The sequence below is a fragment of the Stenella coeruleoalba genome (genome assembly GCF_951394435.1).
Source record: "Stenella coeruleoalba genome assembly, chromosome: 15".
In the NCBI taxonomy this organism is placed as follows: Eukaryota; Metazoa; Chordata; class Mammalia; order Artiodactyla; family Delphinidae; genus Stenella; species Stenella coeruleoalba.
The window spans coordinates 73,399,179-73,426,434 of record NC_137161.1 but is presented as its reverse complement, the minus strand read 5'-3'; the positions used below and the strand labels follow the sequence as shown (position 1 = coordinate 73,426,434).

Below are 27,256 nucleotides of genomic sequence, written 5' to 3'. Positions count from 1 at the left end.
TTTTAGATGTCTTTTAAACGTCTGAGGAAAAAGATCAAATAGCCATTTGGATATAAAAGACTGCCCTGCCCCCATTTTACAGTAAGTGACAGAGTTGGAATTTAAGCCAAGGTAAGTTTGACTCTGCCACCCTTACCTTTTGTGTTAAGTATCTGCCACCAGACTTTTGCTCCTGGCCAAGATAGAGTCAGTTGGGATCTGATTTACCATCACACGTGAAACAACCAAAAAGCAAAATTAAAAAGGCAAAATAGGGACTTCCCTGGTGGTCCAGTGGGTAAGACTCTACACTCCCAATGCAGGGGGCCCAGGTTCGATCCCTGGTCAGGGACCTAGATCCCGCATGCATGCCACAACTAAAGAGTCCACATGCCACAACTAGGAGTCCGCATGTCACAACTAAGAAGCCCACATGCTGTAACTAAGACCCAGCGCAGCTTAAATAAATAATAAAAATTTTTAAAAAGGCAAAATACATGAAACAAAGTTTTTCAATGAAAGACAGTGATTCCTGGGAGACAGGAAACAAAAGAGGTGAGCCCTATAGTAATCCAGCTTACTATTTTGATAAAGTTCCAAGGACATGATGCAGGGAGGAAGAACCGAGGCAGAGTCTGGCAGACCCCCTGAGTTGAGAAAAAAAAGTGGAGCCTAGAGAGACAGAGGACTTTAGAGTTCATCAAAAAGAGTAACAGGGAGAAGAGAACTGTGAAGGTCTACCGAGGGTTCCCTGCGAGTATTCAGTGCATTACTGATTAGTGCACGCATGTGAGGAAACTATCTGAGTTTGGGGAAAGAACCATCCAAAAGGATTAAAAAGAATAGTGCCTATTCCTACCAGCCAGACTGGGAAAACTCATAATTCACTGGGTAGAGTATTCAAGAAGGTCTTTCCTTACTAGTGGGGAATAATTAGCTCTAGACTGTGCATTGCTTCTGACCTAAGAGATAATGAAAAGCAAAACCCAAAAGAATCAAACTGTTTCCAAGTAACTTAACTGCATCTCAGAGAAAAGCTCAAAAAGATTTATAGGAAGACAAAAATATCCAACGCCTAACAAGATAAAGACCTCGTGTCTAGCATCCAAAAATTTCTAGGTATGTAAAAAGACAAGAAAATGTGAACCGTAATGAGGAGAAGGATTAATAAATCAGAGAAGGACGTTAAAAGTTATTATAACTATAATCTAGAGAAATTGGCTCATGCTGATATGGAGGCCAAAAAGTCCCCAAATCTCATCTGCAAGCTGGAGGACCAGGAAAGCCAGTGGTGTAATTCAGTCCAAGTTCAAAGGCCTGAGAACCAGGTATTTACGCAAGGGAAGTGAAAGCATATGTCCACAGAAAGACTTGCACATACAAGTTTTATTTGTAGCAACCACAAATTGGAAGCAAATCAAATGTCCATCAACAGGCAGCTGGATAAATAAATTGTGGTATATCCATAGAATGGAATATTATTTATCAATAAAAAGGAATGAACTATTGACACATGTACTAACATTGATAAATTTCCAAATAATTATGCTGAGTGAGAAAAGACAAATGAAAAAAATATAATTTCATATATATAATAATTCCATGTATATATATAGAGAAGATGTAAGCTAATCTATTGTTACAAGCGCAGCAGTGTTTTCTTGGGGATGGATGGGGAGAGGCAGGAGGAGATTATGAAGAGGGCGAAAAGGACAATTTTGGGTATGATGGGTACATTCACTATTTTGATTATGGTGTATTTTCATGGGTGTACATATGTCAAAACATACCAAATTGTACACTTAAATATTTGTATATTATTGTGTATCAATTAAATCTCAATAAAGCTGATACATCCATCGTCTATATGTACATATATGTACACACACACACACATCCATACATATCCAGATTCATGAGGCTTTTAACAGTGAGACTGAGCATTTTTTAACACTTCCCCAACACCCTTTCCAGCCTCAATTCATTTGCCAAAGGGTTTGATCCCTGTATGTTGCTGGGTATTCAGGAGTGTGACCTCATATTTGCAAAGTACCTCTGGCTTTGACACTTGACCTCCCAGGAGGGGATGTCAGGCCTCAAGACACTAGCAGGTAGATCCCAGGGGTTTGCCACAGCACTCTCTCAGTTGTCAGGACCACATGGCTCACAGCTGGTCTCAAGGGCTTCCCTGCCCACCTAGGGGCCTGCTGCAGCCCTGTTCTGGGGCTTTTGTGGGAGAAGACAGGAGAGGTTAGGGGGTCACAGAGATAAAGAGGATGAGGCCTTGCTTCCAAGGAGCCTACAATTGGGTGGGGGAGAAGACCCAGAAACCACAACTACAGTGCTCCCAATTCAGGGAAAGACTGCTAGATGCTTCTCCAGGATCGCATGGGAGCCCAGAGCTGGATACCTGGATCAGCAGGGAGTCTTCCCAACGTTGATGATGCTTCGCTCAAATGCTGACAGATGAATGGGAGTAGCAAGACAGACAGTGAGGGAAGGCATTCCAGGCACAGGGAGGAGCATTTAGGAAACCTTGCAACAGCCTGATGCATTCTAGGAACTCCAAGTAATTCCACTCTTGAGTGAGGGCTAAAAACCATCAACCCATGAGGTATCCCAGCTACTGGTCCCTTCTCCCCTCCATTCCATCCTCAGTACTGTTGCCAGAAGTATCTTTCTAAAAAAATTTTGGCTCCCTCAATTTTTAACATCTGTTGGCTCCCTATGACCTATGGGAGGATCATAGGTCCTATCAAGACCAAACCCTCTCGTTTGACATTCAAGGCCCTTTACAATCTTACCCCAACCTACTTCCCACCTCTCCTCCCCACCTCCATTCTAAAGCCCCTGACCCTTTGTTATAGCCACTCTTGGTTTCCTGTTCTACAAGCAGGCCATTCACTTTCTGGCCTCTGGCCTCCCGGACTTTGCCCAGGCTGACCCCCCCACCCCCCACCCCGGCGCAGGGAATGTTCTAATCCCCTTTTTTGCTGAGCTAACTCCCTTTTATTTCCAAGACTCAACTCAGGGGACATCTCCCCCAGAATGTGGAACTTCCAGGGCAGAAGTTCTAGGGCCCCTAAGGCCAGAACCCAGGCTGTCTATTTTGTTGAATAATTAGTTAATTAATCGTGTCAGGGAACCCTTCCCTGAGTACCCCAAGATGGACGCCCCACTCTGCGCTGCCCTCTGTGCCCCCTGCACACCTTATCCACGCTTTGTTAGAGCTTCTTGAGGCAAGCATCATTTCTTATGCTCATTTCCTTTCCTTCAGTGTCTAACTCTGTACCTACCACATAGGAGGTGCGGGTACGTGTTTGTTGAATGAACGAATGATAGGGCGTGGCTTTTCACCTTGTGTCTCCTGTGAGCCCGCCAGGCCTGCTCCAGTGTCTTTACCTCTATCCCTAGCCCGGGTCTCCCTCCAGTGCCCGGAGCAGTCTGCAGCCTTGAGCACTGCCGCCCTGGGGGTAGGGGACCCTCACAGTCGCCTACCGCCTCCCTAGTGCTGCTCAGCCCAAAGCCGCTCCGGAGACGGCTCCGCCCACAGCCGGCGTTGGAGGGCGGAGGCAACGCCCACGGGGCCGGGCTGCCTGGGATTGGTGCGGCCGCCGATAGGAGGCGGGGACAGCGCTGGGCTGCTGTTGACGCTCTCCCGGCCGGAAAAGTCCAGCCCCGCGGCTGTGGAGAGACTCACCGCGCGGCCAGGCGGTGGTAAGTGCTCGGCGGCCGAACGGGCTAGACGGGCGGGACTGACGGGAGGGGAGGACGCAGAGGACCCGCGCGAGCGCTGGCTGGGCGCTGCCCACGTCCGCCTCCGCCACAGGCTGCGCTCCAAAGGCAGTGCCCCAACCCGGAGCCGGCCCCGCTCGAGGGACACCGCCCGGTGGCCGACGAGGTCGTCAGTTCTGCCCTGTCTTCCAGACCCGGAGGACCTAGGCTCCCGGACGGCAAGGAACCGCCCAACATGGCATCGGAGGTGAGTGGGATCTCGAGGACGCCGGTCCTCCAGGCCTCCAAACGAGGGGGAGGGGCGCCCTGGGCGCCAGCCGGGACAGTGACCTGCGCACGCGATCTCCCCGAGCCAGACTTGTCGCCCTCCACCCTCCTGGTAATTGTCCTCGCTGGCTCCAGGCAGTGGGTACGCCCCGGCGCACCTGCCAGAGCCCTAAAGAGAGCTTTGCCCCGACTTCCCGGTATCCCCACCACCATCTGCTCTCCCCGGTCCCTCACCCCTCCCTAGGCAGCCTTTGTGGCAAATGCACCAACCCACACTGCTGGGGAAGGTGGCCCTGACCTGACCGTGATCTAGGCCGGGCGGGAAAGGTGCGGCCCACTCATTCAGCACCCTCACCTCTTCATTCCTTCCTTCCCGCCCCCCACCCCCCGTCCTCCTGGCAGTCCCCATCCTGTGCCCCTCTCCTACCATAGCAGTTGTCCCTGTGTAGCAGAGTCCACAGGACTCTTGCGTGTGCTAAGAGCCAGGATGTAGGGGACCGTGCCGTGTGGCCCCAGGACCTGGTGGCTTCCTGTCTCATTGGCCTCTCTCCCTCAGAGCCAGAGGACTCCTGGGTTCTCTTTCTGACTTAGTGGCAGGAGTCTGAGGCACAGGTTCCTTTCCCTGGGCCTCAGTTGATTTACCCGGCAGATGGGGATAATATTAGCTGTCTGCCTTCTCTGTAAGGTACTGGATCATGAGGTCATTGCTTTGAACCCTTCAAGTAAAAGGGGCTGTTTGCTTGATGCCAGAGAAGGGAACCCTGGGCCTGGGAAGCAGGAGGTGTGGGTTCCAGTCCCTCCTGGCCCCCATTAGCTGGCAAGTCACTTCCTCTCTGGGCCTCAGTTTTTTTTGAATAAATGGGTTAAGACTGTCTGCCCTACTAGCTTCTGGGTCATGGTGGAGGGCCCATGGCAGGGCCTGGACTTTGGGGCCAAACAAACTTGGCTTCTGAAGCAGTCACTCGACCTCTCTGAATGTCTTTCCTCATTTGTAAAATAGGGGTAACCTCATAGGAGGGTGTAAGAGCATCTGGAGAATGCCTGGCACAGGGCGAAGCAATAGTAGGTGCTCAATAAATCATGGCTAATGACACTAAGAGGGACAACGCCGGTATTTCCCATGTGTTCTAAATTGGCTGTTGCTCTTTCATCCCAGCCTGAACCAGTGTCCCTGTCCCCTTGCCCCAAAGGGATCCTTCTGGCCCAGATGTACCCTGGCTCACAGCAGTGCCCTCTCCCACCATCTCGCCCCTCTCTCAGTGCCCAGGTGGTGGCACGTCACTCTAACATCCTCCTGGGGTCCTTTTAAGACTGCCAGCAGGGTAGGAGCTTGGCCTCAATGCGGAGTGGGCTGCCTTCAGGAAACCAGGGTGCCAGGCGACCTCTGCTTTCCCCAGGCCGTCCTGTGGGTTGGCACTAATTGGTTTGGCTGCGGCCCCACTTGTTAAATAGTTGTTATTACTAACAACCCACGAAGCGAGTCCAGGGGCCTGCTGGGGGAGGTGATGCCAGGCCCCTGGCTGAAGGGCAGCCTGCCTCCCCATCCTGACTGGCTGGCCCTGGCCCTCTGGCCCCAGTGGTCAGGACCAGGGCCCCACGTGGTGCTTTGCTGGAGATCTAGGCCTGGCGGGGCAGCAGGGGGTAAGGGGCAGGTCCAGCTCAAAAGGCTGAGTGGGGGCAGAGGCTACATCTGCAGGGCAGAGTCCTCTGGCAGCCAAGGCTGCTGGGCACTGAGGGGTCAGCTCACAGCCTGGGGCCAGAGCACCCCCTGGGGCCAGAGCACCCTGGGGCCAGGTCCCGGGGGTGCACACAGGAGTGACGAGTGGAGCTAAGGCACACCCTGACCCTGGCAGCCCTCGGCCCCTCCCTTAGCAATACCTAGAACTTACTGAGTACCAGGCACTGTGCTATGTATGCAGTTAGCTTAATCTAATGGCTTAATCTAACAATTCCATCAGATAGATGCTATTATTATTCCTATTTTATAAAGGGACAACCCTGAAGGTTAGAGAGGTAATATAACACTCCTATGGTCAGGTGGCTAACTGAGGTCTACGACATTGCAGGGAGACAGAGGAGAACATATGTCCCCAGTGGCCACTGTAGACCCCTTCCACAGAAAAGATGCCAGCGAAGTAACATTCCCATCTCCACCCCGGACCACTCTCCTCCTGTCCTTGGCTCACTGGGCACTAGGACTGCCCCTCAGGGGTTCTGCGCTCCCTCCCCCATCTGTCCCATGCCCTGACCTATGCCCTCTTTCAAAACAGAGGTGTCTCTGTCCCATCCCTCTACCCTTGGCTCCTGGGGGGCAGAGGGTCAGCTAGTGACCTCCTAGAAGGCCAATGATAATGGGTGTGTCTGGGGTGCTCTCCAGAGGAGTGGGGGTTGGGACCTTAGGCCCCACCCCAAGCTGGGGGAGGGAGATGCAGGTAATTTGAGACTGATGGGGCCCCTCAAGTGCCTCCTCACCTGTTCCTGCAGCAAATGTTCAGAACAGCAGAGCCAGCAGAGAGGTCCTGGTGGCATGTGGGGTTTAGAGCAGGGCTTCGAATTCCGGCTGCCGAGGTGCAGTCCGGGCTCTGCCGCTCTCAGCAAGGGCAAGGTAAAGATCTGCTCTGTGCCCCAGTTTTTCCTCTCTGTAGCAGGATAGTATTGGTACCCAGTTCACAGCGTTGCCGTCTGCGTGACGAGCAAATAATGGTGCCTGGCAGACAGTGAGAATGCGACGTATGTTAGCCAGCATTATTGTCATTATCCCTGGTACATCAGAGCTGGATTCCAGAGTAACTTCTCACTTTGGTCAGTGGCAGGAAGGGTCCCAGAAGTTCTGCTGTGGTCTCAGGGGTGCCTGCCACCATCTCCCTGGAGCAGCGCCCCATGGTGGGAAAGAACCTAACTTCAGTGTCCAGCCAATTTCCCACATTCACTCCCTGAGTGACTCTGGGCAAGTTCCTAACCCTCTCTGAGCCTCAGTTTCCTTATCTGTCCAGTGAGAATAACCCTGCCCGCTGGCTCCCACTGCCGTCAGATCTGATAACTCTCCTGAGGGCCCTTTGTGGGAGGTCCTGTTCTCAAGGGGGGAGGAGACTAATTGATCATGCCCTCCTGGCCAGAGCGGAAAGCTGTGGGGTGGCCGGTTTGTGGGCGCAGTGGACCCCATCATGGAGAAGTTCAACTCGTCCATCACCTATGACCAGCACCTCTGGGAGGTGGACGTGCAGGGCAGCAAGGCCTACAGCCGGGGCCTGCAGAAGGCGGGGATCCTCACCAAGACCGAGATGGACCAGATACTCCAGGGCCTGGACAAGGTACTCTCCACACTCCCAGGCCCAACCCAGCGTCCCTCCCTGTGGTCCCAGGCTTTCACCAAATCCCCGAGCGAGCGCAGGCTGCGGTATCATCCCAAGCCTGTCATCTCCCCTCGTAGTGATCATATGCCTAGAGAGGTGCCCTTTAACCACATGCTGTGCTGACTGTCTCTTCATCCCTTAATGCTCCTGTGGTCCTATGGCTCCTGAGCAAACGTGCTCTTGGTCTGTGATTCTCCTCGGGGGTGGAGCGCTGCCAGGATTCAACTGCTGATGCTACCCTCCTGACCCCTGTGTTGCTGCTATCTGCTACAGGTAGCTGAGGAGTGGGCCCAGGGCACCTTCAAACTAAACCCCAATGATGAGGACATCCACACGGCCAATGAGCGGCGTCTGAAGGTGAGGCCACCCCCACCTCACCCCCCACCCCTGCCCCTCCCCTCTCTGGGCCACTTTGAGCATAAGCACCATCATTCTGTTCCCTTCATCACTGGGACCTCAGAGCAGGAGGCCTTAGCAGAGATCGGGCAGAACCAGGGCACCCCGGGGCAGGGAGGGAGGGCCACAAGCAGGCAGACCCCGACTGCGTGCCTCCCTCCACCCCCAGGAGCTCATCGGTGAAACCGCAGGGAAGCTGCACACAGGACGAAGTCGGAACGACCAGGTGCCGCCAGCCTGCCCGGCTCCCCGCCCTGGGCCTTCCCAACCTCGGGGGGTCCAGACAGCAGAGCTGGGGCTCAGCAGCGGTCCTGGCTCCCCAGGGAGGCAACACATCTGTGGTCCCTGAGTGCCACATCCTCCTCCCAACAGGTGGTCACAGACCTCAGGCTGTGGATGCGGCAGAACTGCTCCACGCTCTCTGCCCTCCTCCGGGAGCTCATCAGAACCATGGTGGATCGGGCAGAGGCGTGAGTGCATGCAACACCAGGTGGCAGAGAGGGGCATGAGGGCATCCAGGGTCTCCGCTCCCCCGAGACAGGCAGCCTGAATGCCAGACCTAGGTGGCAGGGGTGATGAGGGTAGGGGGGCCAGGCTCTGGGGTACAGGGGTACAGTCCAGAACTCCTGGACTGAGTGAGGCAGAGCAGCCAGGAGTGGGGATTTCTTGCAGCATTCCTGACCCCCAGCCAGCCCAGCTTAGCAGGCAGGGGGAGCTCACCCTTTGAGGGTTCACAGGCCAGAGGCTAAGGCACTAGGCAGATGGCCCGAAGCCCGCGGAAAGGGGCCGGCTTGCCCGGGGCAACCAGAGAGTCACTCCTTGGCTTGCCTGTGCCCCATGTCCCCTGTCCCCACACAGCATGGCGGGCAAAGGACAGAGCTGAGGGCTGCCTCCCGCTGGCCTCATCCCAAGCTTTGGCTTCTGTGACATGACTTCTGAGAAGTCTCTATTTGGTGTCAGAGACAGGGTTGACCCCTCCTCTTCCCCAGCTCCCTGTGACCCCTGTTTCACTGACTTCACTGGGGGAAAACAAGGGCCCCCAAACTGTCATCCTCGGGGCAGGGTGGGTGTTGGGAGGATTAGGGACTGACTGCTAATGAGTACAGGGTTTCTTTCCTTTTTTTTTGTCTGTGTTGGGTCTTCATTGGCGCACGCAGTGAGCGGGCTTCTCACTGCTGTGGCTTCGCTTGTTGCGGAGCACGGACTCTAGGCGCGCAGGCTTCAGTAGTTGCAGCACGTGGGCTCAGTAGTTGTGGCGCACGGGCTTAGTTGCTCTGCGACATGTGGGATCTTCCCAGACCAGGGATCGAACCCATGTCCCCTGCATTGGCAGGCGGATTCTTAACCACTGCACCATCAGGGAGGTCCCAGGGTTTCTCTCTTGGGGTGATGGTTGTACACTAAATGTACACTTTAAATGGGTGATTTGTATGTGAATTATATCTCAATAAAGCTGTTTATTTAAAAAAATTAGAACCGTCACTCACAGCACCTGTGCCACTGCCCTGCGTACTTTAAAGTGCCCCCAGCTATCCTGGGCTCCTCTGGAGTTCCTCTCACTGCCAGGTGGTACCTGCCATGCACCTCCCCTCCTGCCCTGGCCCCTACCCAGATCTGCTGCCAAGGTGCAGAGGCCCCAGCTGAAGGGGTAATCTCTACTTCGTCCTACGCTCACCCTCTGGACGCCCCCCAGCCATGGCCCAGTCACAATGCCCCACCTCCCGACCCTTCCCTTACACCATGTTTGTCCCCAGATCACTTGGTCCCTTGTGCAGGCAGATCCTTGGTGAGCCTGCCCTGCTCTTCCCTGCAGGGGCCCAGGCCTGCAGGGTCCCAGGGTCCCAGGCAGGCCTCGCCTGAACCTCCTGAGCCCCTCAGGCTCCCTGCCCCTACTTTTCCCCCACAGGGAACGTGACATCCTCTTCCCAGGGTACACACACCTGCAGAGGGCTCAGCCCATCCGCTGGAGCCACTGGATCCTGAGGTGAGCGGGCAGTGAGGGAGGGGCGTGGTGGAGGGGAGGGGCCCAGCCCAGGCTGCCCTGACCCTCCTGCCTCCTGGCTTCCCACAGCCATGCTGTGGCACTGACCAGAGACTCTGAGAGGCTGCTGGAGGTGCAGAAGCGGATCAACGTCCTGCCCCTGGGGAGGTGAGTGAGGCCCAGTGCTCCAAGGATGGGGCTGCTGCCACATACTTAGCATGTTCCTTGGGCTTCAAGAGAAGAGGAGGGGCCAGGAAGGGCAGAGGGGGACAGAAGCCAGGCAGTCAGCCTCCCCAGCCACGGTGGGAGGGAGACCACAAATGGACCCTCAGCTCTCTCTAAGAGGGGGGCGATGAGTGTGTCACAGCCACGCCAGAGCTCTCCAGAGAGCCAGCCAGCTGCTCACATCGTGCCGTTTCCCCCGCGTGGGGACAACTGTCTGGCACCCAAGCCGACCAGGCCGCAGCCCTGGCAACCAGAGCTCAGCACAGGTGTGCGTGCAAGTACATGCCAGGGCCTGCCTGCCGGGAGCCCCGGTCACTCAGAACCCCTCCCATCTCTGCAGCGGGGCCATCGCAGGCAACCCTCTGGGTGTGGACCGGGAGCTGCTCCGAGCAGGTGAGGCACCCTGCCCCTCCTTTCCCAGGAGACCACCCTCAGCACCTGCCAGGTCTCGCAGACACACACTTAGAGAGGGCAGGGGTCCGGGTAAAACCCTGGTCTATTATCTATGGCCAGTGAGGCTAGAGAGGCAAGGGGAGGCCATGGGAGAGGTGCGTGGTGCCGGGGAGACTCAGGGCTCCCGCCTCCCTCCTGGGACCTGTACCAAAGACCTTCCCAACCTCCTGCCCCTCCCTACTCCTCCTCCCTGAGAGGGGGTCATGGGGGGGTGCTGGGCAGCCTGGTTGGGGGGTGGGGGTGGGGAGAAGGCCCCTCCTCGCCCTCCAGCCCAACCCTATTGCCTTCCCCTTCCCGAATCGGCCAGAACTGAAATTTGGGGCCATCACTCTCAACAGCATGGATGCCACCAGTGAGCGAGACTTTGTGGGTGAGTCCTGGGCGCTAGCCCGCCCGCCCTCCAGGGCCAGTCCCCTGCAGTGCGTGCTGCCTTTGTCCCCCCGCCCTGCCTCCTCTCCAGCTTCCTACCACCCCCGTATGGCCCACCAGACCTTCTCCAGGCTGGGTGAGGGGCGAGGCCTGGTGACCAGACAGCCTGCTCTCCCTTTCCTCCCACAAGCTGAGTTCCTGTTCTGGGCTTCGCTGTGTATGACTCACCTCAGCAGGATGGCCGAGGATCTCATCCTCTATGGCACCAAAGAATTCAACTTGGTGCAGCTCTCAGACGCCTACAGGTAAGGCTGCGCCTGCCCTCCCCCAGCTCTGCGCCCACCAGCATGGCTTCTTTCCTCCTCACCCCAACCCCCGGGCAGAGCTGCCCAGCAGACCAGCCAAGGGGCACCGGAGCCCCTTCAGCCCCGGCACCTCTGTCTCCAGCACTGGAAGCAGCCTGATGCCCCAGAAGAAAAACCCAGACAGCCTGGAGCTGATCCGGAGCAAGGCGGGGCGAGTGTTTGGGCGGGTAAGCAGGGCAGGGAGTTGGGGCGAGGCCTCTGCGCTGACCTGGAGGGTCCTGAGGGAACGTCCAGGACAGGCTCCGAGGTCCAGCCCCCTGATCCTCCCTGTCCCCTCAGTGTGCTGGGCTCCTGATGACCCTCAAGGGACTTCCGAGCACCTACAACAAGGACTTACAGGTGCGAGGCTGGGGACCCAGTTGCACACACACCGCATACCAATTCTTGGGGTCCTGGCTCATCTGGGCAGGGGCCCCACAGAATTGCCACCTCCTGTCCTGCGCACCCAGCCCTGGGAGTGCTCTCCTCTCCCTTGGTGCGGGGTGTACAAGGTGCTGAGTGTTCCCAGTGGAAGGCAGTGGGAAGGCCTCACTGGGCACCAGGCTACTGGGCCCTTACCTCCTGCCATGTGCCTCCCAGGAGGACAAGGAAGCCGTGTTTGAAGTGTCCAACACCATGAGCGCCGTCATCCAGGTGGCCACTGGCGTCATCTCTACACTGCAGGCAAGACACGTCTCTTCTCCCCGAGGTCCCTAAGCTCAGGGCTGGGATGCCAGGAGGGCGATCTTGAGAGGAGGCAAGCGTGGGTGGGTCCAGAGGCCGTGGGGCAGAGGGAGGGGCCATGTGCTTGTTCCTGCCCTGGGAAGAGCGAAGAGACATATTGCAGTAGAATGGAAGTGGGTTAGACTCAAGGAGCCCCATCAGCTGGCCTGGCCAGATTTCTTCTTTAACCATTTACTATGGGAAATTTCAGTATAAACAGTTGAGAGGCTGTGTATCATGAACCCTTATGTACCAACACTCGGCTTAAACAACAATCAACCCATGGCCATTCTTGCTTCAGCTGTCTTTACCCACTACCCCCTCCACCGTTGTTTTTAAGCAAATCCCCCTCATCATTTCATTCCTAAATAGTTCAGGATGTGTCTCTAAAGCAGTGGTTGTCCCGAGATCAGCAGCAGCAGTATCACCTGAGAACTTGACAGACCTGCAATCCTAGGGCCCCCTCCAGACCTGCTGAATCAGAGACTCTGGGTTAGGCCACGGAGATCTGTATTCATTATAAATCCTCCAGGTGATTCTGATGCTAAAGATAAGGAGGCAACCCCAGTAGCACAGCTAATAATTATCAATAATTATGAAATGATGGTTCAAGCAGAGAAAGCAGAAGAGGGTGGGTAAGAGGGGATCTGCCCAAGGCAGGGGACTTCCTGGCTGAGGGGGGGTAGGCCTTAGGCTGGCAGCTCCAGGACCAAGGGCCCCCCAGATTCACACTCGCCTGGCCTGCTGTCCCCAGATTCACCGTGAGAATATGGCACGGGCTCTTAGTCCTGACATGCTGGCAACTGACCTCGCCTACTACCTGGTCCGCAAAGGGGTAAGTGTGGGGCAGCCAGGGTGGAGGGGCAAGGGGACAGGGATGTTCCTCAGGCTGGGGGTGGTGGTGGTCATGGCACAGGGGGAGGGCCGGCACCCCCAGCAGAACAGGGAGCTCAGGAAGCCTGCGTCAGCACCACTCTCCTGCCCCCCGCGCCCCCAGATGCCATTCCGCCAGGCCCACGAGGCCTCCGGGAAAGCCGTGTTCATGGCCGAGACCAAAGGGGTCGCCCTCAACCAGCTGTCGCTGCAGGAGCTACAGACCATCAGGTGTGCTCCCCTCCCCTCCCCTCCCCTCCCCTCCCTCTGCTGCCTTCCTCGAGGCCAGCCCAGGCCCACCTCCTCCTTTCCCCCCAGCCCCCTGTTCTCGGGAGACGTGAGCCACGTGTGGGACTACGGACACAGCGTGGAGCAGTACGCAGCCCTGGGGGGCACCGCGCGCTCCAGTGTCGACTGGCAGATTGGGCAGGTGCGAGCTCTCCTAGGGGCACAGCAGGCCTAGAGCCCTCCCCATGCCTCTCCCAAATAAAGTGGGCCCAAGAGGAGGCTGTGTGTGTTTCCTGCCCAGCCTGTCTGCCTCGGTCGGTGGGGATGCAGTTAGGGGCCATAGAGGAAGTGGAGGAACTGGACAAGCATGGCTAGAGTCAGGGATGGGGAAGGGTGGAGGGGATGCGCATCAGAGCCTCCACCCTGCGCAGGCCCCACCCCCTTCACCGTGGGCCTCACAGTGACTTCCTGCCTTGGGTGTCTTGGCGGGACTGGCTTCCTTGGAGCCCTGGTGGGAGCTGACGGGCTGGGTTAACCCAGACAGCCCCGTCCGTCCCCCTTCCTTCCAGTGTCCTTCCTAGGCTGCCCTGCTCACGTTGTCCCCTTGCTTAACCCACCCTTCCCTAGACCATCAGGGTCCTGTACCCTCTGAGGGGAATGGTGTATCTGGTGGTAAAGTCGGCCATCCGGCTAGCATGTGATGCCAGGCACTAGGTGAGCTGCATACACAGGTAAAGAAGACGCTTCCTCCACCCTGAAGAGTAACGTACAAATTCCCAGACACTAACCGTGAGGTGAGGGCCACGGACAGGTGGTGCCAGAGGGGCCTGCCCGTGCTGCGGTCAAGGGAGGGATGGTCTCACTGAGTCTGCAAAGAGCCCGAGGCCAGGCCTAGGACATGGTAAGGATTCCATAACGGTGGTCCCCAGAGCCAGCAGAGATGCAGAGGCCTCGTCTATACAAATCTCACCAAAATCCTGCTAATAAAACACAAATTTCAGACGTTTCTTAACAACAGAGGTAAGCAAGCTAAACACAAAGAAGAATGAGTAACTCCTCCTGAGCGACTCTGGGAGCAATGAGAAGGCTGTAAGCTAACGAGCCAGAACTCCAGCAGTGGGGACACGGCACCCAGTTCCCAAAAGGGTGAAAGCTGTGGGTCACACATGGAATCTTCTAGAGTGGTGGTTCTCAAAGTGTGGTTCCTGATTATTATCATCGTCATCTTCTTCAAACTTGTTAAAAGGAAAATGTTCAGTCCGCACCGAGACCTACTGAATCACATTCCGGGTGGGCCCAGCAGCCTGTGTTAACAAGTCCTTCAGGTGATGCTGACGTGTGCTCAGGTTTGAGAGTCACTGATCTTTAGAACCTTGTTACACAAAGTTGCTGCAGACGAGCAGCATCAGCCTCCCTGGGCCCCCACCCTAACCTACGGATTCAGAATCTGCAGCTTAACAAACTCACCAGGTTATTCGTGTGCACATTTAGAGTCAGAAGTGCTGATCTGTAGATATGCAACAAGGACTTATTGTATAGCAGGGAACTATATGCAGTAACTTGTAATATCCTATAATGGAAAAGACTCTGGGAAAAAAAAAATATATATATATATATATACATATATATATAACTGAATCACTTTGCTGTACACCTGAAACTAACACAATATTGTAGATCAACTATACTTCAATTTTTAAAAATAAAAAATTAAAGAAACCCAAAGGGGTCAAACAGAAACAAAATTGTAGGAGTAAAAAAAATAAAAAGTGCTAATCCAGAGAATGCCTAAAATCTAGTCTCTGAAATGAAGGAGGGCCTCACCCATCCAACAGCGGACAGGATTAAAATAACTAATACATTTAGCACACGGAGAATTGGAGTAGAGGGAGGCAGGAAGTTGCTGCGATGCCTCCCTCCATCTCTACCGCCTCCACTGAGGGGGCACACCCCAGTCTAAATGGGGACTCTTTCCAGACAATCCTGTTAAAAATTCCTCCTTAACTGAATTGCAGTCAGCCTCGCTGGGCTTCCCACTCAGGAGCCTGGCCTGACCAGAAGGAATGGCCTGTCCTAGCTCAGGAAGGGCAAGAGTTTGTGCAGCTTTTCTCCCAGACTCTGTCCATACATGACTGAGCTACTCCACTTATCTGCCTCTTTCTGTTCTGCTACAGACTGGCTACATACTTTCCTCTTGTCTACTGTGTTTTTAATCTCAGAAGCTGTTTACACCAAAGCTCAGTGTGACCTTGTATTGATTTCCTATTGCTGTAACAAAGTACCACAAACTTCATGGCTTAAAATAACATAAACACTGTTTTATAATTCTTGAAGTCAGAAGTCTGAAGTGGGTTTTTAAATTTTTTTAATTTATTTTTGGCTGCGTTGGGTCTTCGTTGTTGCATGCAGGCCTTCTCTAGTTGCGGCATGTGGGCTTCTCATTGCGGGGGCATCTCTTGTTGCGGAGCATGGGCTCTAGGCGCGCAGGCTTCAGTAGCTGCAGCACATGGGCTCAGTAGTTGTGGCTCGAGGGCTCTAGAGCGCAGACTCAGTAGTTGTGGCGCACGGGCTTAGTTGCTCCGCGGCATGTGGGATCTTCCTGGACCAGGGCTCAAACCCATGTCCCCTGCACTGGCAGGTGGATTCTTAACCACTGTGTCACCGGGGAAGTCCCTGAAGTGGGTTTTATTGAGACAAAATCAAACCTCAGCAGGGCCATGCCTCTTCCAGAGACTAGAGAAAAATCTGTTTCCTTGTCTGTTCCAGTTTCTAGAGGCCACATGCATTCCTTGGCTTACGACCCTTCCTCCATTTTCAAGGCCAGCAATGTAAAATTGTCAAATCTCTCTTTGACCCTCTGCTTCCACTGTCACATCTTTTATTTTTTTAATTTATTTTTTATCGATGTGTAGTTGAATTACAATGTTGTGTTAATTACTACTGTACAGCAAAGTGACTCAGTTATACATATATATACATTCTTTCTCTTTTCCATTATGGTTTATCACAGGATATTGAATAGAGTTCCCTGTGCTATACAGTAGGGCCTTGTTGTTTATCCATTCCGTGTATACCAGTTTGCATCTGCTAATCCCAAACTCCCAGTCCAACCCTCTCCCACCCCCTGCCCCCTTGGCAACCACCAGTCTGTTCTCTATGTCCCTGATTCTATTTCTGTTTCATAGATAGGTTCATTTGCATTGTCACATCTTCTGACTGACCTTTCTGCCTCCCTATAAGGACCCTTGTGATTGCATTGGATCCACCTGCATAAACCAAGATAATCTCGTCTCAATATCCTTAACTTAACCACATCTGCAAAGTCCCTATTTATCATGTTAAAGTAACATAGTTACAAGTTCCAAGGATTATTATTCAGCTTACTACATTCTGTCTGGCTCTCAAAGATTTATGTCCATCCCACATGCAACATACATTCACTTGATCCCAAGGTCCCCCAAAGTCTCAACACATTACAGCATCAACTCAAGTTCAAAATTTCATCTAAATCTCATCCGCTCAAAAGTCCCATATCTCATCATCTAAAAGGGTATGACTGAGATTCTGGGTATGATCCATCCCGGGGCAAAATTCCTTTCCATCCATGAACCTGTGATTGTGCTGAGGATTAAATGAATTCACAAACAAAAATTCAAGAAATAAATTATCTACTCACTTTCTAAAGTAAGATGCTGGTTTAGGTACAGTATAACAGTTATAGACATTTCAATTTAAAAAGGAAGAAAATGGGAATTCCCTGGCGGTCCAGTGGTTAAGACTCAGCACTTTCACTACCATGGGCCTGGTTTTGATCCCTGGTTGGGGAACTAAGATCCCACAAGTTGTGTGGCGTGGCCAAAAAATATAAATAAATAAAAGGAAGAAAATGGATAACACAATATTGTAAATCAACTATACTTCAATTAAAAAAAAAAAAAGGAAGAAAATGGAAAGAGAAAAGGAGTCACTGGTTCCAAGCAATTTTGAAATCCAGCCTAGCAAACTCCATTAGGTTTCAAGGCCTGGAAATAATCCTCCAGGGCTCTCAGCTCTACCCTCTGGACCTGCACCTCCGTCCTCACAGTCACCGCTCCTTTTTCTTGAAGAGTAGCACATGTTTGTAGCTGAGTAACATAGAAGCATATTAGCATATTTCCTAATATTTTGAGAGAACTTTTAGAGCTTTCTTTAATTTCCCCCTCTCTTGTTCCTTTTAGTCCTTGCCGGCAGAGTTTTTGCTGATATAACATCCTCAAGAACTTTGTGGGTCTCCTGTGTATGTCACAGGACACTTCACTGGACAAGAGAGTCCTCTTTCCTAGATAATACCATCTCTGTTCCTGGCTTCTGCTGAAATATCTGGAGGGATCCATGAGTCATGTGCCAAATCTCTTAAAGAGCACTCTTAACAGGATACTCTGGCCTTCTGATCCTTTCCAGGCAGTAGCAAGTTTGTCCAACCACACCCTAGGCTTTCTCTCTAAAGCATGTTTTCCTAACAGTGAGTCTCCTAATTTTAGCATCTTTTGCAATCTAGATAGGCTGAGAATTTCCCAAATCATCAAGTCCTGGTTTCTTCTTGCTTACCAGTTCTTACCTCAATTTATGTCTTTATTCTTGCATTTTATACTCAAAGCTGCAAGGGATGCTGAGGAAGCAAGTACCTGGCAAAAGGGAATGAGGTTGTCTCATTGGCTCTTATACTAAACTTTAAACATCCCTTGGGGATTGGGGCAGGGCCCACTTCACTGCTCCTGTTGTCTTCTGAACAATATTAGGGTCCATAACTAAGGAAGAAGGGAGAGGAGAAATGACTGTTCATTGAGCAGCCAATGGAGTCCAGAGTGGGTGATTACTGTCCTGTTGAAGCACCAAGATTGCACTGACATGTTTGGCAATCACAAAGTTAGTAGACTTCACAGGACCGGGGTCCGGTGTGGAGAGCCCTTCATACAGGGACACAGGGCACGGCTGGAAAGGCAGCCACCCCGTTGCCCATCACGTACCACACGTTTGTGGGGAACCTGTGCTAGATCATTCGTAGACGACCTGCTTCTGGGCCGGGGTTTTGTACGTAGCAGAGCAGCTCCCTTGCTGCCAAACTTTTTTTTTTTAAACTCGTGATTTAAAAAAAAAAAATTTTATTTATTTATTTTATTTGAAAATTTTTGGCTGCACTGGGTGTTTCTTCGTTGCTGCAGACGGGCTTTCTCTAGTTGTGGTGAGCGGTGGCTACTCTTCATTGCGGTGCACGGGGCTTCTCACTGCAGTGGCTTCTCTTGTTGCCGACCACGGGCTCTAGGCGCACGGGCTTCAGTAGTTGTGGCTCATGGGCTCTAGAGCACAGGCTCAGTAGTTGTGGCACACGGCCTTATTTGCTCCGCGGCCTGTGGGATCTTCCCGGACCAGGGATCGAACCCGTGTCCCCTGCATCGGCAGGCGGATTCTTAACCACTGCAAAATATCTTTTTGAACTATAGTGTTGTCTGGGTATATGCCCAGGAGTGGGATTGCTGGATCATATGGTAATTCTATTTTTAGTTTTCTGAGGAAACTCCACACTGTTTTCGGTAGTGGGTGCACCAACTTACATTCCCACCAACAGTGTAGGAGGGTTCCCTTTTCTCATACCCTCTCCAGCATTTGTTATTTTATAACAGCTCTATTGAGCCATAATTCACATGCCATAAAACACAACATTTTAAAGTGTTCAGTTTAATGGTTTTTAGTATGTTCACAGAGTTGTATAATCATCACCACAATCAATTTGAGAACATTTCATCATGCTAAAAAGAAGCCCGGGCTTCCCTGGTGGCACAGTGGTTGAGGGTCTACCTGCTGATGCAGGGGACGCGGGTTCGTGCCCCGGTCCGGGAGGATCCCACATGTCGCGGAGCAGCTAGGCCCATAAGCCATGGCCGCTGAGCCTGCACGTCTGGAGCCTGTGCTCCGCAGCGGGAGAGGCCACAGCAGTGAGAGGCCCGCGTACCGCAAAAAAAAAAAAAAAGAAGCCCACAAGAAACTTGCCCTTCAAAGGAAGCGCAAAGAAATACAGAACAGGTATGTGTAAATCATATACCTGATATGGGTCTCATATGCAGAATATAAAAAGAACCTTTAAAACTCAATAATAGAAAAGACAAATAACCCAATTAAAAATGGACAAAATATCTGAATAGGCATTTCTCCAAAGAAGATATATAAATGGCCAATAAGCACATGAAAATATGTTCAATATCATTAATCACTAGGGAACAGCAATGCAAAGCCAAAATGAGAAATTACTTTATACCCACTAGGATGTGAGTTAATTTTTGTATATAGTGTGAGGAAAGGTCCCAACTTCATTTCTTCTCCATGTGGATATGCATTTGTCTAATCACCATTTGTTGAGATGACTGTTTGTATCCAATTGAATTGTATTAGCACCCCTGTCAAAAATCAACTGACCAGGAATTCCCTGGCGGTCCAGTGATCAGGACTGGGCACTTTCACTGCCAGGGCCGGGTTTGATCCCTGGTCGGGGTTCTAAGATCCCAAAACCTGTGTGGCACGGACAAAAAAAAAAAAAAATCAACTGACCAATATAAGTGAATTGTATGGTATGTGAATTATATACCTCAGTAAAGTTGATACCCTTCCCCAAAATTGATTATTCTTTTATTTTTAACAAATAAGTGTTTTCTACATGCGCCAGATGCTGTGAAGGCACACTAGTCTATTAAAATATTTGTGGGATTCACCTTCTTCCCATTCTTGAAAACTTAACGGTCCTTCCAGCCTACCATGGCTCACCAGCAGCTACCACATTGCCCACGGTAATTCTGCAAAGTCATCAGCTTGTTCTCAGTTACCCTGATCTCTTACCAACTCCTGCGGCCATCTGAATGTACAAGGTTGGGCTTATAAGCTCAGCCAAACATTTAGTTTTTCACTTATTCTTGCTCAACTCTTCCTGCCCTCTTCTGAGGGAAGCTAATCCAAAGATTTCACACCTTCTTCAAGCTCCCAACCTAATCCAAACATCTTCCCCAAACCCCCGGAAACTACTAATCTACTTCCTGTCTCTGTGGACTTGTCTATTTGACTTTCATATAAATGGAATCACATAGTATATGGCCTTTCGTGCCTGGCTTCTTTCACTTCATTCATCCATGTTGTAGCATGTATCAGAACTTCATTCCTCTTTATGGCTGAATAATACTCCATTGCATGGATATACCACATTCATGAGTTGATGGAAATTTGAATTGTTTATACTTTTTGGCTATTATGAATAGTGCTGCTAAGAACATTCAAGTACAAGTTTAACAAAAAACCTCTTAATAACAAAATCCCCTTCAGTCCTTCCCCTACTTGACCTCTCTGAGGTTCCTGACACTGCTGACCATTCCTTCAAGAAATCTTTTCTTTAAAAAAAAAAAAAAGTGCACTATGCCACAGTTTTAAAAATAACAGCATTAAAAGGATTATATATCATGACCGAGTGGTACTTTCCCCTAGAATGCAAGAATGGTTGAGCATACAAAAATCAGTGTACTATACCACATTAACAGAATGAAGGGGAAAGAAAACCACATGAATATCTCAATTGATGCAGAAAAAGCATTTGTCAAAATTCAACACCCTTTCATGATAAAAATACTCAACAGACTAGGCATAGAAGGAAACTAACTCAATATAATAAAAGCCGTATATGAAAACATATACACAGCAAACATCATACTCAATGGTGAAAGAAAGTTTTTCCTCTAAGATAAAGAACAAGATAAGGACGGCTCACTCTTGCCACTTTTATTCAACATAGTACTGGAAGTCCTAACCAGAGCAATCAGGCAAGAAAAAGAAAGAAAAGTCATTCAAATTGGAAAAGAAGAAATAAAATTATCTCTGTTCACAGATGTTATGATCTTATATGCGGAAAACACTAAAGATTCCACAAAAATCTGTTAAACCTTATAAACAAATTCAGCAAAGTAGCAACCTACAAAGCAACACACAAAAATTCCGTTGCATTTCTATACACTAACAATGAACAAGCCAAAAAAGAAATTAAGAAAATAATTCCATTTATAATAGCACCAAAGAGAATAAAATATTTAAGAATTAACCAAAGAGGCAAAAGATTTATACCATTAAAACTACTGAACATTGCTGAAAGAAATTAAAGACATAAATAAATGAAAAGACATCCCATGTTTGTGAACTCTAAGTGATCTACAGGTTTGATGCAATCTTTCTCAAAATCCCAATGACATAGTTAACAGAAATAGAAAATCCCATTGTAAAATTCATAATGGAATCCCACGGGACCCTGAATAGCCAAGCAATCCTGAAAAAGATGAACAAAGTTGGAGGTCTCAAGCCTTTTGATTTCAAAACTTACTACAAATCTACAGTAATCAAAAGAGTGTGTTGAAAGATCACTGGCATAAAGACAGACATATGGACAATCAATAGAGTCCAGAAATAAACACTTGCAAATATAGTCCAGTGACTTTCAACAAGGGTGTCAAGACCATTCAATGGGCGAAAGACAGTCTTCAATAAACAGTGCTGGGAAAACTGGATATCCATACGCAAAAGAATGAAGTTGGACCCTTACCTAACACTTTATACAAAAATGAACTAAAATTGATCCATGACCTAAATGTAAAATCTAAAACTATAAAACTCTTAGAAGAAAACGTAGGGGAAAAACTGCATTATGTTGGATTTAGCAATGATTTCTTGGATATGACACCAAAGGCACAGGCAACAAAGGAAAAAATAGATTGCACTTGATGAAATTTTAAGAATTTTGTGCATCAACAGGCATAGCAACAGAGTAAAAAGGCAACCCACAGAGAAAATATGGGAGAAAATATTTGCAAATCATATATCTGATGAGTTAATATCCAGAATATATAAAGAACTCCTACAACTCAACCACAGTTAAAACAAACAAACAACCTGATTCAAAAATGGGCAAAGGGGACTTCCCTGATGGTCCAGTGGTTAAGAATCTGCCTTCCAATGCAGGGGATGCGGGTTTGATCCCTGGTTGGGGAACTAAGATCCCACGTGCCACAGGGCAACTAAGCCCTCACGCCACAACTAGAGAGAAGCCTGCATGCGATGTAGAGCCCACGCACCACAACAAAGACCTGACACAGCCAAAAGCTAAAATACATTAAACAGAAAATGGGCAAAGGAGTTGGATAGATATTTTTACAAAGACATACAGATTGCCAATAAGAACATGAAAAGATGCTCACCATCACTAATCAATAGAGAAATGTAAATCAAAACTACAGTGAGATACCACATCACACCCATTAGGATGGCTACTATCAAAAAACAGAAAACAGCAAGTGTTGGCAAGGATGTGGAGAAATTGGAGCCCTTGTACACTGCTAGTGGGAAGGTATAAGGACACTAGTCAGGCTTCCCTGGTAGTGCAGTGGTTAAGAATCTACCTGCCAATGCAGGGGACACGGGTTCGAGCACTGGTCGGGGAAGATCCCACATGTCGCAGAGCAACTAAGCCTGTGCACCACAACTACTGAGCCTGCGCTCTAGAGCCTGCAAGCCACAACTACTGAGTCCGTGAGCCACAACTACTGAAGCCCGTGCACCTAGAGCCCGTCCTCCACAACAAGAGAAGCCACCGCAATGAGAAGCCCTCACACTGCAACGAAGAGTAGCCCCCGCTCGCCGCAACTAGAGAAAGCCCGCACGCAGCAACCAAGACCCAACGCAGCCAAAAAAAAAAAAAAAAAAAGTTGGTTCTTTGAAAAGCTCAACAATGTTAACAAAGTTTTAGCTAGACTTTCTTAGTCTGGTCAGGCTGCTATAACAAAATACCACAAACTGGGTAGCTTATAAACAATGGAAACTTATTTCTCACAGTTTTAGAGACTGGAAGTCCAAGATCAAAGTGCCACGGTGATTAGGTGAGGGGCCTCCTCTAGGTCGCAGACTCTCATTATCTCATGTGTAAGGAGCCAGGGATTTCTCTAGAGCCTCTTTTATAAAGGCACATATCCCATTAGTGAGGGCTTTGCCCTTATGACTTAATCGCCTCCCAAAGGCCCCCAACCCCTAAAACCATCACATTCAGCATTAGGATTTAATAGACGAGTTTTGAGTGGACATAACATTCAGAATATAGCACATACTTAGAAAGGAAAAAGAGAAAGCTGCAAATAACTGAAATCAGAAGTGAAAATGGGGGGCTTCCCTGGTGGCACAGTGGTTGAGAATCCGCCTGCCACTGCAGGGGACACGGGTTCGAGCCGTGGTCCAGGAAGATCCCACATGCCGTGCAGCAACTAAGCCCGTGCACCACAACTAAACTACTGAGCCTGCGCTCTAGAGCCCACAAGCCATAACTACTGAAGCCCACGTGCCACAACTACTGAAGCCCAGGCACCTAGAGCCCATGCTCCACAACAAGAGAAGCCACCGCAATAAGAAGCCTGCGCACCACAATGAAGAGTAGCACCCAGTCGCCACAACTAGAGAAAAGTCTGCGCACAGCAATGAAGACCCAACGCAGCCAAAAACAAACAAACAAACAAATAAATAAATAAATAAACTACAGCTAAGAACATAGTCATTAAAAAAAGTGAAAATGGGGACATTATTACTGAGCTTTTTGAGATAAAAAGGGTTTATAAGAGAATATTCTGAACAATAGCACACCAACAAATTAGATAACCTAGAAGAAATGGACGAATTCCTTGAAACACACAAATTACCTAAACCAACTCAAGAAGAAACAGAAAATGGAGAAGAAACAGAAAATCCCAACAGGCCTATAACAAGAGATTGAATCAGTAATCAAAAACCTCCCAACAAAGAAAAGTCCTGGACCAGATGGCTTCACAGGTGAATTCTACCAAACATTTAAAGAAGAGTTAACATTAATTGTTCTTAAACTCTTCCAAAAAACTGAAGAAGGAGCAGTCCCCAGCTCATCCTCTGAGGCCAGCATTACCCTAATACCAAAGCCAGATAATGACATCACAAGAAAATAAGATTACAGACCAATTTCCCACATGAATACAGATGCAAAAATCCTCCATAAGATATTAGCAAATGGAATCCAATAACATATTTAAAGAATTATTCACCATGACCAAGTAGGATTTGTCCCAGGGATTCCAGTGTGGTTAAACATAAGAAAATATGGAAATTCCCTGGCAGTCCATTGGTTAGGACTCTGCTCTCACTGCCAAAGGCCCGGGTTCAATCTCTGGTCAGGGAACTAAAATCCCACCATCTGCGCAGCGCAGGCAAGAAAAAAAAAAGAAAGAAAAAGGAAATTCAATCAATGTGACATATCACATTAGCAGAATGAAGGAAACAAAACTGCATGACTCTCTCAAACGGTGTAGAAGAGGCATTTCACAAATCCAACATCTTTCTATGATAAAAACTCTCAGAAAAGTAGGAATAAAGGGCATAATTCTCAACATGATTAAGGCTATTTATGAAAAACCCACAGCTAACATCATATTGAAAGACTGAAAGCTTTCCCCTTAAGATCAGGAACATGACAAGGATGCCTGCTTTCACTGCTGCTATTCGACACTGTACTGAAGGTTCTAGCCAGAGCAAATACAGTTGACCCTTGAGCAATGTGGAGGTTAGGGACACCAACCGTCTGACCCGTCAGAAACCCACATGTATAACTTTATAGTTGGCCCTCCGTATCAGCGGTTCTGAATCTGCTTGTTAACGTTTTATCTCTTGTTGTGTGTGTGTTTTGCCCCGTCTCACGCTCTCACTATAAGCCAGGTCTCCATTTGGCACTGGACCTTTGTTTCTGTCATCCCTCTACTCCAGCTCAGCCAGAACAATTCCTTCCCCCCCACCCCGGCTCACTTGAGATTGTCCAAGTAGAATCTGGGTTTTGAGGTCTCCCGAGCCATCCTCCTTCTTAGAGTATCTATTTCACACCGCGAGTTGGCACTGCAACAGGTGCTCACTTTCTTTTCTTCAGGATCTTAGTTCCCCAACCAGGGACCGAACCCACGCCCCCTGCAGTGGAAGCTCATAGTCCTGACCACTGGACCGCCAGGGAAGTCCACAGGCACTCACTTTCAGGTCTTGTCCTAGAGTCATACGATTCCCGCCCAATATTTGAGACAAAGGATTGTCATTTTCGCTGGGTAAAGGGACTATGGTGGAAGCAGGGACTTGGTTGACCTTCCCTAAAGGTGAAGTCAGAAGGAGAGGGTCAGTTTGACGAGTTCCCTCCTGAGGGTCGGCACCCAAGCAGAGCTTCCACGTACCACCTTAAGAGATGTCCGTCCTGTGGCTGACCTTGAAGGGTACCCCACCCTCTGCAGTACGCTGGGGCCCCCTAGGCAGTCTTGAGAGCTGGCTGGGCCTGTTGGCAACTGCCTCGTCTTCAGCTCTTGCTCTGATAATGCTCCCTCCTCCGGGCAATGGGACTTTCACCTCTTCTCCACTCTTGCCTCTCTGCATGTCCGCCTCTAAGGTGTCCTTGGGCACTCTTCCTCTGGCAGGCAGCTCTGCAGTCTGCACATGGGGGAGGAGAGGCAGCCCTGACCCACCTTCCAGCCTTTGCACCACAAAGGCGGGCTCAGACCCCACAGCAGGCAGGGCCTGGAGATCAGGGGTCTGGATGGTGAGAACCTCAATAAAAATTCAAAATGTCCCAAATTCCCTGGGTTGTCATTTGTCCTTCTTTTCATTTTGTTTCCCCTAGAATGGTCTCTTAAAGAAAGAGTCTCTGGGCTTTCCTTCAGAGAAGGGAGGAGAAAATATAACTTACGGGTTTGCTGTAATGTTCTGCTAATCTTGAAAAACGTGTAAAATCACAGGGCTAAAAGCACTGTTTCTGATGAATTCTGGTATAAAGCAGAATTACAGTGTAAACACATTTAATGTAAAAATATTAAGAGGCAAAAGATCACATATTACATAATTTACATAAAACATCCAGACTAGCCAAATCTGTGGAGACAAAAAATAGATTAGTGGTGGCTTAGGGCTGGGTGGGAGGGATAGAAGGATAGATAACTGAAAGGCACAGGGTTTCTTTTTGAGGTGATGAAAATATTCTGAAATTGATCATAATGATGGTCATACATATACATGAATATACTAAAAATCATTCAATTGTACAATTTAAATGGATAAATTATATGATATGTGAATTATATCTCAATAAAACCGTTTAAACACAACACTGTAAATCAACTATACCCCAAGAAAAAGTTTTTTTAATCTGTTTAAAAAATAAACCTTAAGGGGACTTCCCTGGTGGCCCAGTGGGTAAGACTCTGCACTCCCAATGCAGGGGGCCGGGAGGTTCGATCCCTGGTCGGGGAACTAGATTCCGCATGCACGCCGCAACTAAGAGTCTGCATGCCACAACTAAAGAGTCCACATGCCACAACTATAGATCCCGAGTGCAGCAACTAAAGAGTCTGCATGCCGCAACTAAGACCTGGTGCAGCCAAAATAAATTCATTCATTCATTCATTCATTCATTTAAAAAAATAAAAACAAAAAAATACCTTAAGATGCTCTCTTTGCTGAATCCACCATGAGAATGAAGCCTATTTTCAGCAACCAGACTGTCGACATTCCAGAAAATGTCAACATCACTGTAGAAGGACACACAATTATTGTGGAGGGCCCCAGAGGAATCCTGCAGAGGGACTACATCAGTATAGAACTCAGCCTCCTTGGAAAGAATAGGAAGGGACTCCAGGTTGACAAACAGTGGAGAAGAGAAAGGAACCGGCTCCAGTTCATGCAGTCCCAAGTCCAATACAACACATGATCAAGGGTGTTCCACTGGGCTTCCATTACAAGAGTACGTCTGTGTATGCTCACTTCCCCACCCACGTCTTTATTCAGGAGAGCAGGTCTCTTGTTGATACTGGAAATTTCTTAGATGAAAAATCTGCAGGGCTCATATGAGGCCAGGCATTGCTTATTCAGTATCTCAAGCCCAGGAAGTGATTTGCACTGACTTTGCATCAAATTCAGCTGCTTTGATTCAGCAAGCCACACAGTTAAAAATACGGGTATCAGAACATTTTGGATGTTATCTATGTCTCTGAAAAAGGAACAAATCATCAGGCTGATGAATAAGATCTAAGAGTTGTCTTGCTATGGAAACAAGAAGATACCAAATGATTCCCAGGACCTCTTTGTGGTATCTTTAAAATGCAGTGAAACTTATCTATTGGAAAAAAAAAAAATGAGAAGTCTCACACTTGTGCTCTGATCAGCTGAGCGTCCTGTGACTTGCTTGTTATACTCAAGGCTGGAACCCTCACATCTTTTCATGGACATTTTGTGTT

General features: G+C 49.6%; 2 protein-coding genes across 4 annotated transcripts in view; one reads left to right on the top strand and one right to left on the bottom strand.

Moving 5' to 3' along the window:
• The window catches only part of CRCP (CGRP receptor component), a 129,038-nt gene extending 117,221 nt beyond the window's left edge, over positions 1 to 11,817 (bottom strand). The window contains exons 1-2 of the mRNA XM_079945717.1: positions 11,682 to 11,817; positions 6,454 to 6,688 (exon numbers count right to left, since the gene is read on the bottom strand). The gene's annotated coding sequence lies outside the window, so the exon portion shown is untranslated. The remainder of the gene's footprint in view (positions 1 to 6,453; positions 6,689 to 11,681) is intronic.
• Positions 2,983 to 13,663, top strand: ASL (argininosuccinate lyase). Of its 3 annotated transcripts, none has more exons than XM_079945696.1 (17): positions 2,983 to 3,696; positions 3,907 to 3,961; positions 7,098 to 7,292; positions 7,608 to 7,691; positions 7,900 to 7,956; positions 8,103 to 8,200; positions 9,637 to 9,714; positions 9,802 to 9,879; positions 10,277 to 10,329; positions 10,697 to 10,759; positions 10,949 to 11,063; positions 11,206 to 11,290; positions 11,403 to 11,462; positions 11,703 to 11,786; positions 12,580 to 12,660; positions 12,823 to 12,929; positions 13,017 to 13,657. In XM_079945696.1, the coding sequence occupies exons 2-17, from the start codon at positions 3,950 to 3,952 to the stop codon at positions 13,159 to 13,161; spliced, it is 1,395 nt and encodes a 464-aa protein (XP_079801822.1). In that variant the 5' UTR covers positions 2,983 to 3,696; positions 3,907 to 3,949; the 3' UTR covers positions 13,162 to 13,657. The 3 variants fall into 3 exon arrangements, with proteins under 3 accessions (XP_079801822.1, XP_079801823.1, XP_079801824.1); XM_079945697.1 differs by having other exon boundaries at positions 3,428 to 3,696; positions 3,823 to 3,961; positions 13,017 to 13,663; XM_079945698.1 differs by having other exon boundaries at positions 3,637 to 3,696; positions 3,809 to 3,961; positions 13,017 to 13,659.
• Positions 13,664 to 27,256: the final 13,593 nt, after the last annotated feature.

Coding starts and splice junctions, on each gene's coding strand:
- ASL (XM_079945697.1), top strand. Junction 11,291..11,402: donor CGGGGCGAGTGTTTGGGCGG/GTAAGCAGGGCA, acceptor CTGTCCCCTCAG/TGTGCTGGGCTCCTGATGAC. Junction 11,787..12,579: donor GCGTCATCTCTACACTGCAG/GCAAGACACGTC, acceptor TGCTGTCCCCAG/ATTCACCGTGAGAATATGGC.